The 14,832-nt window shown below is 44.3% G+C and overlaps 1 protein-coding gene across 2 annotated transcripts in view; it reads left to right on the top strand.

Moving 5' to 3' along the window:
* sema4d (sema domain, immunoglobulin domain (Ig), transmembrane domain (TM) and short cytoplasmic domain, (semaphorin) 4D) overlaps positions 1 to 14,622 on the top strand; it is a 38,725-nt gene extending 24,103 nt beyond the window's left edge. The window contains exons 4-17 of one of the 2 annotated variants that reach the window (XM_071515699.1): positions 4,491 to 4,624; positions 5,987 to 6,132; positions 6,231 to 6,293; positions 6,531 to 6,629; positions 6,853 to 6,946; positions 7,150 to 7,266; positions 7,656 to 7,807; positions 8,243 to 8,418; positions 8,743 to 8,899; positions 9,261 to 9,483; positions 9,732 to 9,844; positions 10,476 to 10,648; positions 10,877 to 10,923; positions 11,110 to 14,622. In XM_071515699.1, coding sequence (XP_071371800.1) covers positions 4,528 to 4,624; positions 5,987 to 6,132; positions 6,231 to 6,293; positions 6,531 to 6,629; positions 6,853 to 6,946; positions 7,150 to 7,266; positions 7,656 to 7,807; positions 8,243 to 8,418; positions 8,743 to 8,899; positions 9,261 to 9,483; positions 9,732 to 9,844; positions 10,476 to 10,648; positions 10,877 to 10,923; positions 11,110 to 12,134 — 2,682 coding nt within the window. In that variant the 5' untranslated portion in view covers positions 4,491 to 4,527 and the 3' untranslated portion in view covers positions 12,135 to 14,622. The remainder of the gene's footprint in view (positions 1 to 4,490; positions 4,625 to 5,986; positions 6,133 to 6,230; positions 6,294 to 6,530; positions 6,630 to 6,852; positions 6,947 to 7,149; positions 7,267 to 7,655; positions 7,808 to 8,242; positions 8,419 to 8,742; positions 8,900 to 9,260; positions 9,484 to 9,731; positions 9,845 to 10,475; positions 10,649 to 10,876; positions 10,924 to 11,109) is intronic. The other variant, XM_071515700.1, reaches the window with a different exon arrangement.
* Positions 14,623 to 14,832: the final 210 nt, after the last annotated feature.

Here is a 14,832-nt window from a genome sequence, read left to right on the forward strand (position 1 = left end):
GAGCTGAGAGGGGAACACAAAGAGCTCAAAGAGACATGCCAGCATGGTAACCGTCTTAAATATCCCAGGCCAGTATGGCCACTCCTCTAAATCTCTCAGCACCATAGGCTAGCTGCCAGTGTGCTCTTTCTGCTACTGTAACAGTGACTCTCAAAGGGGCTTGAAGCTTTTTTTTTAAAGCTTTGCCCTCAGTGAGGTTTGGCATGGTCAGATTGATAGGGGGCATCAGGAGTGCACAGATAGTGGGATGAGTCTAGTTTCGAAGCTTTGATTTATTCAGTGTGTCGCTATAGGATTTTTGCAAAGGGCCAAAAAACAGAGGAAATTCTTTTCCATCTGGGGTTTTTTTCACCATATTGACCACATTTTACTGGATTGGGTATTGTAATCACATCCATTCTCTCTCTCTCTCTCTCTCTCTCTCTCTCTCTCTCTCTCTCTCTCTCTCTCTCTCTCTCTCTCTCTCTCTCTCTCTCTCTCTCTCTCTCTCTCTCTCTCTCTCTCGTAATCAGCCTGCCTATGGATCATCTTTACAGTGCTCTTTCAGATCCAGATCTCATGGGCCCGTGTGATCTTTGAAATGCTGGCTCGGCTCATGGCTTGGCTCGCAGCTAAGCTGGCCTGGCATTTAGATTGGCAAGACTGGAAAAGAACTGGATGAGAGGGAGAAGTGATGCCTTTCTCTTTCGTTCTCTCGTTCTTTTTCTCTCTCTCTCTCTCTCTGTCCATTGTCCAGTACTGTGCAGTGATGATGTGGATGGGATGAAGAGGGGAGGGGGGGGGGTGAGAGAGTGGAGGTTACCCTCATCTTCAGTAAACAATAGGTCCTTGTGTATTTGACCCCCCTTTAGGAAAGTAGAGTCCATGGCTAGGGCTGAAACTGGGATGGAATTCCACCAGTGCTAGATTTGGTAGGTGGAAGCCCCGACTAAAAATACCATCGCTCCACTTTTGTCCCAGTATTGAGGATATTCCTCCTACTTTGCATGGGAGGGTTGTTCCAGTAGAATTTACCTCTGGGCCATTTGTTCTCATTCAATAACCCAATCAATAATCAGTTAGGTTTTTTTTCTAGCTGTGGCGACCCTCATTGATTGTCTATAAAATTGTGCCATGTGATATATCTCCCCCCTGGGTAACTAATTACTAACCTATATTTTAATGAATCCAACCACAATGGTGTCAGTAGGTCATTAAACAGTAGCTGACAATGATTTATGTTCTATGAGTTTATAATTTGCTCTGTACTTTTGGCTGAAAATGATATAAAATGAGGATAAATGGCCTCATGAAATAGTAAATATCAGTGTGTAATTTATGCCTTTGCAAAAGGAAAAAGGAACCTCGAAAGAAAAGGAGGCTTCCTTTTCCATGGTGGTTCCTTTTTTCCTTTTTGTTATTTCAATACCGCAGTAGGTTTTCCCTTCTGCCATTTGATTATAACTTTGAGTGAACACAATCCTTGTTTTCAATAGCTTGAATGCTGATAAATCCATATTATAGTCACACTGTGAGACTGCTAGTTTGCTCCTGTGAGTGAATAGCTCTGTTATCTCAATCCCCATCTTACAAGACATCTGATAACCTTTCATCCCCTCCTATACGTGAGCGGCCCACCCATTCTGGCAAGGTGTGCTGCAGGTACTTCAGCTTCTTTTGAGCATGCAGTGGAAAACCTGAATAACCTGCTTTTGTGCTGGATCACTTCCCCCTTCTCAGAAAGAGGAGAGACCGGCACGCAACTACCTGACCAGCCAGACCAATCTGCCTGCTGCTATTCCTCCCACCACAGTAACACTAGCCTTAAGTGAATGCTACATGCACATCTGTGTGTGTGCACATGCAAAAAGCACATGGCTCCATCAGCTATTTGTAGGTAATGTAGAGTCACGCCATCTCCAATATCGTAAAAGGCGACTTCATACAAATGAATGTAAAGCGACGTGAGAGAGAAGCCAGGGCACAGAGCAGGCATTGTGCAGAGCGCCTCCCTGCTCCCAACACGGCTCCTTTCACATGATCGGATCAAGAGAAAGGAAGCACTTGAGCCTTACAATTGAATTATGGCAGTTATCACTTTCTGACTTAATACCATTTAAATCTTAATAACATTTACAGAACAAAAAGAAAGTAATCAGTCTTCCATCCATGTCAGAATGAATTTGGTTGACGATCATCAAATTGACGTCAAGATTATATTGTATCTTGTGTCCTGCATTGCAGTAATTTTGGCCAACATACGTGCATTACAACCAGGATTGAGAAATACAGATTTAGAGCTTTACTTTAATATTTCACTTAAGCTTAAAAGCTTGTTGTGCTTTTTCCCGGGCTTAAATATTGCTGTTGACCTAAAAAAGGGGCACTTACTTGTTTGAAACCATTTGGAAACATAATTCCAAAGCACAAAATATGAGGAGTTTTGTTCCACCATAGGATATCCACCATTTGGAGAAAAAAATGACACCAACAAAATTAATTGTAAGCACAAAATTAAAACAAGTTATGGTATCTATTAAATATGAATATCCTGCTTGTCCTTGTTGAGAAAATAATTTAAAAAACAGGAACTTCTGTATTTTAGAGAGATATTGATTGATTAATTTAAGGGATTTTTTCCTTCAAAAATGGATACATAGCATTTTGGAATAAAACCATATACTAGTCCTAGTTTTTTAATGTGTGGACTGTGTCATTGTATCTTATTTTACGGCATTTACAGCGGAGGCCATCACTAGCCAATGAGCAAAATAATCCAATAACCCTACTATCCAGTTTTAGCATTGCAGACTTACACTTTCTAGACTTCTGCTACACTGACTGTGCATCTACAATTAAATTTACCCTCAACCCACAACATCTTGCCCAATTATTTTTAACCTCAACATTACTGTCAACAACAATACGACAATGAGACAGCTGACCGTTCTGGTTTGAAACAGGTGTCTTGGCAGCTCAGAAATTTCATTGTACCGACCGACCGCCTTAGGCTAAATCTGCAGCTTTCGTTTTTCATTGTTCATATATTGCCCAGGTTTATCTCATTCTCTCTGCCTCTGCGTTGGCTCTGGATGTGTTAAACACGCACAGACGCAGCACAGAGCAGCCTAATGGCTTTCTTATCATGCACATCATGAAGTGAGTGTATCAGGATGAACTGTTAAAAGGCAGAAGGATCGCAGTGCTCTACAAATTGGCAAATGGAAAATGACACTCGCATCAGATAAAAGTTGATAGCTGCCAGGAATGTTGTCATCATCATCATCATCATCGTCGTCCAAGGTAAACGGCTACGCCCCTTACTGTGCCTCAACAATAGAGTAGCGCAGAATAACATGTTTTAAATAAAGGGGGGGATTTTCTCAAGCCTGAGGTGTTATGCCATTACATAACACCCATAACAACAATAAACTGAAGTGTATCACTCTGCGGTCATAACTTGTTTACATGCACACACACACACACACAGGTGCACTTCCAGTACACACCACACACTGCATACACGGTTAATAGCCTGTAAACACACACACATGTTAATTTGCATGCCAGAGCGTCATGCCAGCTGTATGTGTGTGTGTGTGTGTGTTATGCTTGTTCCAGCCAAGGGCGGGCAGAGCAGTGTGTGTAGCTACTAATAGAGAGCGCATGTTTTCTGTCCCTATCGCCCCGTGTTAGTTCAGGACCTCATCATGCGCTGCGTCCCTGCCTCCCGCTCTTACCGCCTCCCCCTCTCACCCCAGTGAAGCGAACCCCGTGCCCATCTGTTTTCCTGCTTTGTTATCTGAGCCACGTTGCTCAAACACACAGGTGTTTTGAAAAGGGGAAGTTTCAAAAGCAGCCAATCGTTGACATCCTGGCTTTAGAGCAGAGTAGCTTTCAGATGTGCGCTGGAATGAAAATCTGGGCTTTGGAAACTGCAAATGGCAGAGCCGTGTGAAAGTATTAACAGTTCGGTCCATAGAAGGACTAGACTTGCACTACACTTACACTGTTTGATGTGTATGTGGTGGCTTACACAGAACTAGGGCTGCAGTACAGTTTGATTGCTGACTCATGAACATGAAGGAGAAAGGATATGAATGGCCTTAGTTAGTGATTTATAGTTGACTTTTCTAGAGCCCAGCAAAGGCTGTATTTGTATTAGCGTGAAAACCTAGTCATAGAGGCTTTTTATTTATTTATTTTTTCGTTGTACAGTGTCTGTCCAAAAGCTCATTTGCACTGCTTGGATCCAAAATGCACGTGGCATGCTATACTATCCTCCTGAGCGATTTAAAAGCGGATGAAGCAATTCTGCCAGCTTTCAGTTTGACGGGGAAGTGGATTTGATTGCTGTCCCTGTTTCGCGTTTGTCTGCTGCATGATAAGATCCGGCTTTGAGGAACCCATTTATTTCTATGTTCTCTACATCCTCATAGGAAAGATTGAAAAAGATCTGGTGCATCAAGTTTTACTGGGTTACTTCACGTGTGCCTGTGTGTGTGTTGCAGAGGAAACTTCACCGTTCCGAAGTTATCAGAGTCTAACATGGGATTTGGCGTGCTGGGGGTGTTTCTGGGGCTGCTCCTGGAGGTCTCCACCCATGGCCCCCATGCTGTGCCTCGCACCTCCTGGAAACACCAAGGTAATGCTAGCATTTACATATATATAGATGTATAAATGTAATACTTCTGTGCTCTCCAAAGTCATTTCAATACGTATCTTTAGAAAAGCTAAACCATTTTCTGGAAGATGTTTCTCAGATACACTTGTGCTGATTTAAATTGAATCTTGACTATTTTGACATAAAGTCTAAACGATAATTACACTTTATTTAATTGTGACTGACTAATTGTGGACTCATACAATGTGAAGGTTAGTTAGCATTATATTATGGTGGGGTTGGCATCATCTTTATCTTTTTAACCAGAAATTAACCATAATCCCTAGAAAATAATCATGGATCACTGTTATCAGTGATCCATGTTATCTTCAGTTATCTTCTCCAATTAATTATTTTTGGCACTTTACATCGGTATCGGACACCACAGATTAGGGAGGAGGACAAACTCCTCAAATATTATTTCTGGGTATTACAGAAGTTAATGCTCACTCACACAGGTTGAACCTTTCTATGGCATAAGAATAACATACTGAAACTGAAATTCAAGGTTATTGCACGTGAAAGATCAGTGTCAATATGTCAGTGTCCTTTTGAACTCAAACTGTCTCATTTGAAGTATACAGTCTGCAACTAGGTATGGCTTGCTTTCATTTCAGTTTGAAGAAATGCCGTTTCCTACCATCTATTTTAAGACATAGGCCCTAGTCTCTTCAGTCTCACCACAGACGCTCAAGTTATGCCTCTTAACCATCAGCTGGAAGCGCTGTTTGTTCACTGCCATTTTCATAAATAGCTCCAGTAACTAAGTACCTCAGTGACGGCTCAGTGCAGCTCACCCTTTAGCAAAATAGGGTTTCTCTACTCACTGCCCCTCAGTCATTCAGTCAGTCAGTCAGTGAGGGTATTTGCTTTCATCATCATGGTGTTTATGCCCCGGCACCTGCAACCTGAACCCGCTTGCACCTGGCACACCCAATGCCAGCCAGTCTGACTAACACAAACTCTCCACTAGGTTTTGCCATTAATCACAACACGTAGTGACACATGGCATAACTAACGATGCACTCACAGGATGCTCTAATATGTTGTAATTAGAGAGTCAGTAACATGTTCCATTGCTGTGGAGTCCCCAAACATAGACACAAGGCAATTCAGAGCTGTGTTTTGGTAGCCTTACCTTATCCAGCGTACTAGATCTGATAAGTCAAGTGCTACTGTGGGATCACTGACCAGGTCTGATCCTCTCCCTCTAGGACCTGAAAGGCAAATCCTAATCTTGTTCTCAATAGTTTTGAATATAAACTTTGTTCAGTGGAGTGCAGCTTGTTGAGTTTTAGGGTCATTTGGGGCTTGAAGTAATGTGATCTAATCCTTTGTGCTCAGATATAGACCTGATGGAGTTTTCAGAGCCAGGGATCTTCAACTACTCCACACTGCTGCTGAGTGAGGAGCGGGACGCGCTGTACGTGGGCGCCAGAGAGGCCATCTTTGAGCTCAGCAAGAAGAATGTGACAGTCAGGAACAACAAGGTATCAAAATATGAGTTAAGGCTTGTGAAAGGGAAATAAATGGAAAAAAGCTATTTCTACAAGTTTTCATCCTGATTTTTTTTTTATCCCTTTTTAAGGTTCAGTGGACAGTTGCAGAAACTCCCATGACGATGTGCACACTTAAAGGAAAATCAAAAGAGGTCAGCTTAAAAATTCTCCTTTTTAATATGATTTCATCAGTCATTATCCCACCTCTACATACATGCTGTTTCAAAGATGCCCATGGTATGAATAGGGTAGAATACAGTATCAGTGATATTTTAGGGTAGAATACAGTATCAGTGATATTTTAGGGTAGAATACAGTATCAGTGATATTTTAGGGTAGAATACAGTATCAGTGATATTTGAATTTGTTTATTGAATGTTGATCTCCAGAAGGACTGTCTCAACTACATCCGCGTGCTCCAAGTCCTAGATGACAAGCGGCTGTATGTCTGTGGAACACATGCCTTTCAACCTCAGTGTGACTATCTGGTTAGTGAATGCTCAATCCTCTTGTTACAGTGTTGCATATTTGATGCAGTATTCTTGATATAATTTAACTATCGCAATGAGTTGTAAAATTACTTTAGCAAACCAGTACCTGCACCAGCATTTCAAATGTGTGTTTGGGCTTACTATAATTTTGACACGGCGACCTTTAATTTAACATCCTTGCCAATTGCTGAACCTGTTTAATCTTGAATTTTTCTTCCAGTCTCTCTCTGACTTTTCACTGGCGGGTCGGGCCGAGGATGGCAGGGGAAAGTGCTCCTTCGACCCCTCGCAAAGCTTCACTACCGTCATGGTTGGTGAGTTGAAGCCAGTTTCACTCAATCTCACAAAGAGCCCTTTTGGTCGACAGCCCTGCAGTTAAATGCATAATAATCCCCAATAATCATATTTTTTGGAGGGCGTTTAACAAAACACTCAATTCTGGCATTTTTAAAAGCAGCGAAATGGCTGAGCTGGACAATAAATCGCTTTTTTGTTTTATTCCCTGTTTTTCTGTCAGACGGAGAGCTGTACTCAGGGACAGCTTATAACTTCTTAGGCAGTGAACCGATTATTTCCAGATACTCTCCATCCCAGTCTCTGCTGAGGACTGAGTACTCCACATCATGGCTCAATGGTGAGTTGGCACAATATATATGTGTGTCAGATCAAATGATGGATGTCGTGAGGAGAGGGAAATATTTTCCATTGTTCATGAATAACAATGGATAATGAGTGTGCAAATAAACTGTACATTTTCCTTTCCTTGCATTTAATGGCTTTTTGGCAGATAATCTGACTGCACCAGCACTGGCAAGTGTGTTTGACTGTTTCCAACAGTTGAGAAGAACTTTCTAAAGTTTTCTACAAAAATATGATGTATAATATTCTGCATCCTTAGGACCAGGAGCACAGTGAAGCATCCCACATATAATAGCGGACCAGTTTTCTTAGGCTGCCTTTTCATCAATGCCAATTAGAACACCATATAGTATTTTACCAATACTCCCATCTCTCTCTCTGCAGAGCCCAGTTTTGTATTTGCCGACGTGATCAGGGAGGGGAGAAACAGAGCAGATGGTGAGGACGACAAAATCTACTACTTCTTCACTGAGGTGTCGGTGGAGTATGAGTTCTTTGGCAAGCTGCTCATCCCCAGGGTGGCTCGCGTCTGTAAGGTCAGCACACGTCATGCACCATCTGCACATACCCGCCGCATCCCCCCTTAGCACTTTGTCTCTTCCCCCGTGTGTGTGTGTGTGTGTCTTTCTCTGTGTGCATCCCTCTCTTTCTCTCCCTCCATCTTGATGTATCTCTTTCTGCCTCTATCCATCAAGAGCTGTCTTGGACTTGATGCCCTTTTGTCTCTCTCCTGTTCTCTCTCTCTCATATCATGGTGCCATCAAATCAACCCCAGCTGTTCTTTTTATTTTATTATCGCTGACTACTTCACAGCTAATGTATAATTAAACCCTGCACACATACACCAGCGTTTCTCTCTCCCTCTTCTCATGTCTATTTTGTCTTTAGCTTCTTTCCTCTGCCTCTGCTGCTCTCTCCATACGCTGATAAATGTGTCAGTGTTTTTCAAACTCTTCCGTATCCCTCTGCAGGGCGACCTGGGGGGGCAGCGGACTCTGCAAAAGAAATGGACGTCCTTCCTGAAGGCCAAGCTGGTGTGCTCCATGCCTGAACTCAACTTTGTTTTCAACGTGGTGCATGACGTCTTCATCCTGAAGGCGGCGGACTGGAGGGAGACTGTCATCTACGGGGTCTTCACCTCCCAGTGGTCAGTGGTTAGAAGCAGGGGAACAGTTGGGGCATGGGTCAGGGAAGGAAAAAGTCAGGGAAAAGCATTATGGAATTGGATATTGCGGTATAGTATAGGCCCTTAAATGCACTTTGGAAATTTAATTTAGCCTCCAAATGCATAGTGCATACACCAGAGCTGTCTTTCCACAGTTCACACACGCACTGCAGCCACAGTAATGATCATGATACCCATCACAAGAAGGGTCAGTTCGACTTATTGCTCTTTTTTTCCTCCTCTTTCCTCCCTCCTGCTCTCTCTCTCTCTCTCTGTTCCGTCTCCATCGTCCTCGTCACCCCCCAGGGGTAATGTGGGTCTGTCGGCGGTGTGTGCCTACAACATGACCACGGTGGAGGAGGTATTTTCTAAGGGCAAATACATGCAGAAGGCCACAGTGGAGCAGTCCCACACCAAGTGGGTCCGGTACAATGGCATGACTCCCTCCCCTCGTCCCGGAGCAGTAAGGACCTTAAACATACGACAACTTGATTGATAAAAACTGAACTCTATTTTGTCTGCACCATGGTGCAGATCTTTGCCATAATCCAGGGCTAAGAATTACTTTGTGTTGGATTTAGTTAGACTTAGTCTGAAGATTGTTCCACATTTTGCCACCCTCTTCTAGAAAAAATAATCTAGCAATTAGTGACCTAATGTGGCCTAATCGTACCTCCTCAAGACACATTGCACTCTTTAATAGGTGAAAGAATGCATCTTTTTCACTTAAATATCTTATTTCACATGCAGTGGATGTGGATGCACATGACAGTAAAATCTACGGTCTCATTCACGACTGACCCATCTCCTTTTTTTCCCCCCAGTGCATTAACAACCTCAACCGGCAGCAGAACATCAGCAGCTCGCTCCACCTGCCAGACAAGACCCTGCAGTTTGTCAAGGACCACCCCCTGCTGGAGGACCCCGTCCTGCCCATCGGCAACGGGCCTCGCCTCATTACCAAGGACGTCAACTACACCCAGATTGTTGTGGAGAGGGTGCATGCGCTCGATAGGAACATCTATGACGTCATCTTCACCGGAACAGGTGAATGGAATACCACAGGGCCCTGTGTTGGTTGCTGTGGCGTTTTTATTGGGGTTGAAAATGTTTGTAGCAAAAGGTTGCCCAAATGATGTCGGATTATTGTAAAGAGGAGATGAGCACGCAGTTAAGATTTCTCATGCATCCATAACAGTCAACGTGTTTTAATACAAGTTTAGAATCTTAGGTTTCAAAAAAGGCTAAGTTATAACTTCTACCTTGGTTGACATTTGACCATTTCCACCTTTTAGATAAGGGAGTCCTGCACAAGTCGGTGGTGTATGAAGGAGAAGTCCATATTGTGGAGGAGATCCAGCTCCTGAAGACCTCTGAGTCCATCAAGAATCTATTGCTGTCCTCTCAGGTTAGTGACTTTACTCTAATGCTTCACTGAAAAGAGACACTATTGCACAGATGTTGGAAGATAATTTATTTTGAAATGGTGATTTCAGATTGGTGCCCACCTAATATGAATAACAACTGTCAGGCATTGTGTGAGTGCGTGTGTGTGTGTGCTTGTGTGTGTGTGTGCTTGTGTGTGTGTGTTATGCATGTGTGCAAAGCTGCACGTGCTGAACATTGATATTCTGTGGCTTCCTAATATTCACTGTTGCAAAACTCCAGAGAGGAAGTTTCCAAGAAGAGGCAGCAAGTCTGTTCCCAAAGCAAAACCACCAGTTCCCCTGAACAAGGATCAGACTGCATTGTTTCTCTTCACATTAGCGTGTGTGCGTGTCTAGAGTCTACAGTACAACTTTTGCAGACAGCATTTTTGCTGATTTTTGCAGCACTTTGTGGAGGTGTATACCAAGTTTGCGTGTGAATCAGGGTGCATGTGTGTGACCTTAGAAGCCAGTAAAATGCTCTCTGAAGTGCTTGGTGAATTATGTTCCTAAATGTGTCTATATGTGAACCTTTGTAGGTGTTTGTGTGCATGTTTGTGCACTCCTTTGGTCCATTTATATATGTTTTCGTGTGGGCATGTGTTTCCACAGACACGGTCGCTGTATGCTGGTTCAGACTCGGGTGTAGTCCAGTCACCCACAGCCTTCTGCGACAGGTATCTGTCCTGTGATGAATGTGTCCTGGCCCGAGACCCCTACTGCGCCTGGGACCCTCGCACTACTGCCTGTGTCAATATCTTTGATACCCCCAGCCAAAGACACAGGTAACTCACCATCGCCCTTGATCTGCATCTTTCAGTCTCTCTTTCTCTGCATACTTCTCTCACACATTACAGCCTTGATTAACAAAAGCAAAACCAACGTTAAGAGACACATTCTAAATCAGCTAAATCCACTCCATCCTGTTGAGCCTGTTTTACTGTCTGAGACGAGAAGTTGCTGCATCTCAGAGCCTGTGTGCCTGTGAACATAATCCTTGTTTACTTTTTCAGGAGTCTAATCCAGAGCCTGAATGGTGATGCAGACAAGTGTCCTTCAGGTAGGGTGCAACATGTGGCAGGCCATGCTGCCTGATAGACGTTTAGCTTTTTAGCACAGACACTGAAAGAGTAAAGAGAGGGCAATATCAGTGCTGACTAAAGCATCCTAACTAGACTTCTGACTTGACCAGACGAAGGCTACCCAAAAGTCTCATTATGGGTTTTTTTTCTTTTCTTCCTTGTAGTGCCAGGTCTGTCTCTGCAGGACTACCAGCGTGTGACAGTGAAACCAGGGAGCTCCGCTGAGCTGCCGTGCCTGGTACACTCCAACCTAGCCCAGGTGATGTGGAAGGCCAACGGCTCGGCGCTCACTGAGGCCTCTCGCTTCCACCTCATCGGTGAAACCGGCCTCCTTATTTACAGCGTGGCACCGGAGGACCAGGGTCACTACGAGTGCTGGTCGCTGGAATGGGCCCCTGCTGCCGGGAAGAACTTCAGCCGCCTCCTGGCTGGCTACTTCCTGACTCTGGACCTCCCACCCAGACCGCCATACCAGGCAGGCCACAAGACCACCACCCTCCGCTCCGGGCTGGGCAACCAGGAGACGTCGGGCACCCAGGCCTCTGCAGGTAATGGTAAAACAGGCAGACCTCCACTAACTTCGGCCCCTGCCCCTCCCAGCTCCACAGCCACAGTCCTCTTCACCTCCCCACCCCAAACTGACTCATCACTAACCCCACCCCCCAGCAGCACCATCAGGTTCCAGCCCAAGCAGCACCTTCCCCCAAGCTCCAACCCTCCCCGGCCGGAGACCCAGGACCCGGCAGCTGAATATCTGCAGCACAACAACAGTACAGCCCTCCTCTTCCTCTTCCTCCTGTTCTTCCTCCTCTTCCTGGCCGCACTGGCCTATAACTGCTACATGCAGTACCTCCCGGCACCCTGCCTGCGGCTGCGGGCCGCTCTCCTGGGCACTCACAAGAACCCCATTCAGCCCGAGTACCGGGCTTGCGAGGCGGGCCTAATGGAGCCGCCTGTGACAGAGAAACTGGACCTGACGGAGCACCCGACCCAGAATGGCAGCCAAGTCACCCAAACTCAGCTCCGGGCGCTCCGTGACACCGGCTATGAGACAGAGCCAGAATGCGGCAATGGCAGGATCCCCTCTCACAGCTTCGGGGAGGACAGCCCATCCCAGGAGAAACCCTTTGATGTGGACTGTGAATCTCAGCCCATCGAGTTCGCAGATGCAGACGAACCTTACTGCTAGCTAGAAGCCTCAGTTTTACTTTTGTTTCCGTTAGCATAGAAACTATTTATAGGGGGTCATACTCTCTTGCTGCCTCTTCCATTGATGTACAAGCCTAAGTGGCGTCCTGTACATAAAAGTATGTTCTATGTACAATGGCAGGTGAAGCTAAATTATTAGGCATCCCACTCGCCTCCAGAGATTTAATTCCTCCTCTGTCTGATGAAATCAAGGGCCTACAACGATCAAGCCTAAACTGTATTCATGGAAGCTGTAACCCTCTAGGCGTAGTCCAGCAAGAAAAGCTATTTCTTTAATTCCAAATTGGAAACATTATTTACCAAATTGGTAAGTTACCTTGATGTTTTCCAAATTGGAGTCATTTTACTTTTTTGTACAGCGTGGGTGAAAAATGGTCTCTTGAAGCTTTTTGTATTTTCTTTTTTTTTTGTTTTTTGTTTTATTTTGTTTTGGGTTTTTTTTTTTCGAAGCAATGCAGGCTATTGGACATGGTTAACTGCTTCAACGTTCTAGTCTGTTATTTCTCAGGGAAGGTTCGCTCGGTACGCTGTCGTCTACTACCTAGCTTTGTCGTACGATGTTGCCGCCTCCAGCACATGGCGTGTGGGCCGCTCTCTCACAGAGTGGGGTGGCAACAGAGGGTAAAAAGAACAGAAAAAGACAAAACAGTGGCCCGGTGATGGCTTGCGTAATGGAAAAAATGCTGGAAAAATTCAAACCACTGTCTAGTGCAGAGTGGTCTGGAGTGACACACTGTTGTGTTTCTATGTTGTTGTTTTTTTGTTTTTTTTGCCCTGTGAAGTCTGCATTCCTATTGATACAAGATCAACTCTGCCCGGGGTCACGATCCTGTGCCATATTAACCTCTACTAGTCATCTTCTCTTACATGGTCTGTTAATAACCATAAATATGTACAGTATGACATGATGCTTGATAAAATAACATCAATTGTTCTTTTCCTCAAACATGAGCCCTGGAAACAATCTGAAGTTATTTTATTCTTTTTTTTTTATTTAATTAAGCTTTAAGTTTTAGAATATTTTCAGAGAATTATTATTTAAGATCAGTCACATCTGTGGTAATATTATCATTTTATTCATAGGATAAGTAGTTGCGATCTTCCTTGTTTCCGTTGATATGGATTTATTGCCTCTGATTTGGTTTTTCGATCCTAGCCTTTCTTTTATTGTTCTCCCTTCTGTCTGTTTTGCATGTCTTTGTGTGGCTGTCTTCCTCAATGCTCTCTCTTTTTCCATCACTCCCTCCCTCACAGCCTCCTCTCCTGTCGACACTTCATCTTCCCTGTCCTCCTCTGGAAGTAGCACTCCCTCTGTCCTCCCTTCCTCCTCCTCCTCCTCCTCCTCCTCTTCCTCTTCTTCCACTGCCACCTCCTCCTCCTCCTCCGAGCCCCACGGTGTGGAGGGCCAGGAGGCAGAGGTGAGACTGTTGCCTCCCCTGTTGAAGGACCAGGCCTGGGGGGTTCATGCCCAGGAGGCCTTCCTGCTCTTCTGTCTGGCCTTGGGTGAGTGGTGCCTGTGACACTGACGCAGCTCTCGCCCCTCGACCCGACCCAACCCCTCCCCCCCTCAGGAACTCTTGCTCTTGTCTGGAACTCTCTCTCTTTTTCGTCCCTCTTTGTTTTCTCTCTCTACCATATTTTTCTCTCATTCTCCTCTTTCCTGCACCTCGCATGTCAACATTCCCCCCACATCTCCCTACCCGCCGACCGGCCTGTCTGCATCACCTAACCTGGAGTATGTAAGTGTGTGTGTGTGTGTGTGTGTGTGTGTGTGTGTGTGTGTGTGTGTGTGTGTGTGTATAAGCGTGTGGATTTGCTCAGAACAAGCTTGCCCTTTTGCTGTGAGGTGTCTGACCTGTGGTGATTTGTTCATCTCCGTTGTAGGCCTAGTAAGACTTTACCTACATAAGGGGCAAAACTGAGTAAATGTTAAAGGAGACAAAGCTGGGATTCCTTTTTTGAACTGGTTGATTCTCTCACAGGTCTCGATTCCATCTTAACGAAAGATGCATTTTTGTGTTTGTTAATGTGTACACCTGGAAGGTCTGACCTGAAACCTGCAATATTCATACGTGGATACTTCTCATCCAGAGTGGTGAGACTGGTGTCTCTCCTCAGAACAAAAGAACTCTTTTGCAGAACTATAGTAGGCTCACCGTGTTACATCTGGTTTCAATACTTCATCTGGAACGTTTCTGTGCCTGTAAACAAGTGTAAATATATTTGTATATATGGAAAAAATACTTTTGAAGATGTACATAAATTCTCAGACATTTTGGGGCTATTGCTGTTGGTAGGGAGGCTAAATAAATCTTGATTTCAAATGTTTTCAACACTGGCTTGTTTATTCAGTTTTTGACTTATGCCATCACATATATTTTAATCACTGTTGTATTGCTAATGAGGATAATGTCATATAGCACAAAAGGAAACTACTAAATATGGTCAAAGTAAGTTTGGTATTAAAATGGGAAGATTAGGATCCTGTTGCATTGAAAAGCAACAGCAAAATTGTTGAAAATATGCTAATTTGATTAAATATCAAGTATGAATCAATGAGTCTAGCTTCATCAGTAAGGTCACTGTTACCATTAACCTGTCAGAGTGCAGTGGGCATGGGAGCAGAGAGGCTGAAGGAGAGGAGTCAGAACTCAAACGTTATACATGATACACTAGAT

The sequence above is a fragment of the Centroberyx affinis genome, unplaced genomic scaffold (genome assembly GCF_046629955.1).
Source record: "Centroberyx affinis isolate AG114_WGS23_722 - 3 ecotype Tasmania unplaced genomic scaffold, CSIRO-AGI_Caff_v1 ptg000366l_1, whole genome shotgun sequence".
NCBI lineage: Eukaryota > Metazoa > Chordata > Actinopteri > Beryciformes > Berycidae > Centroberyx > Centroberyx affinis.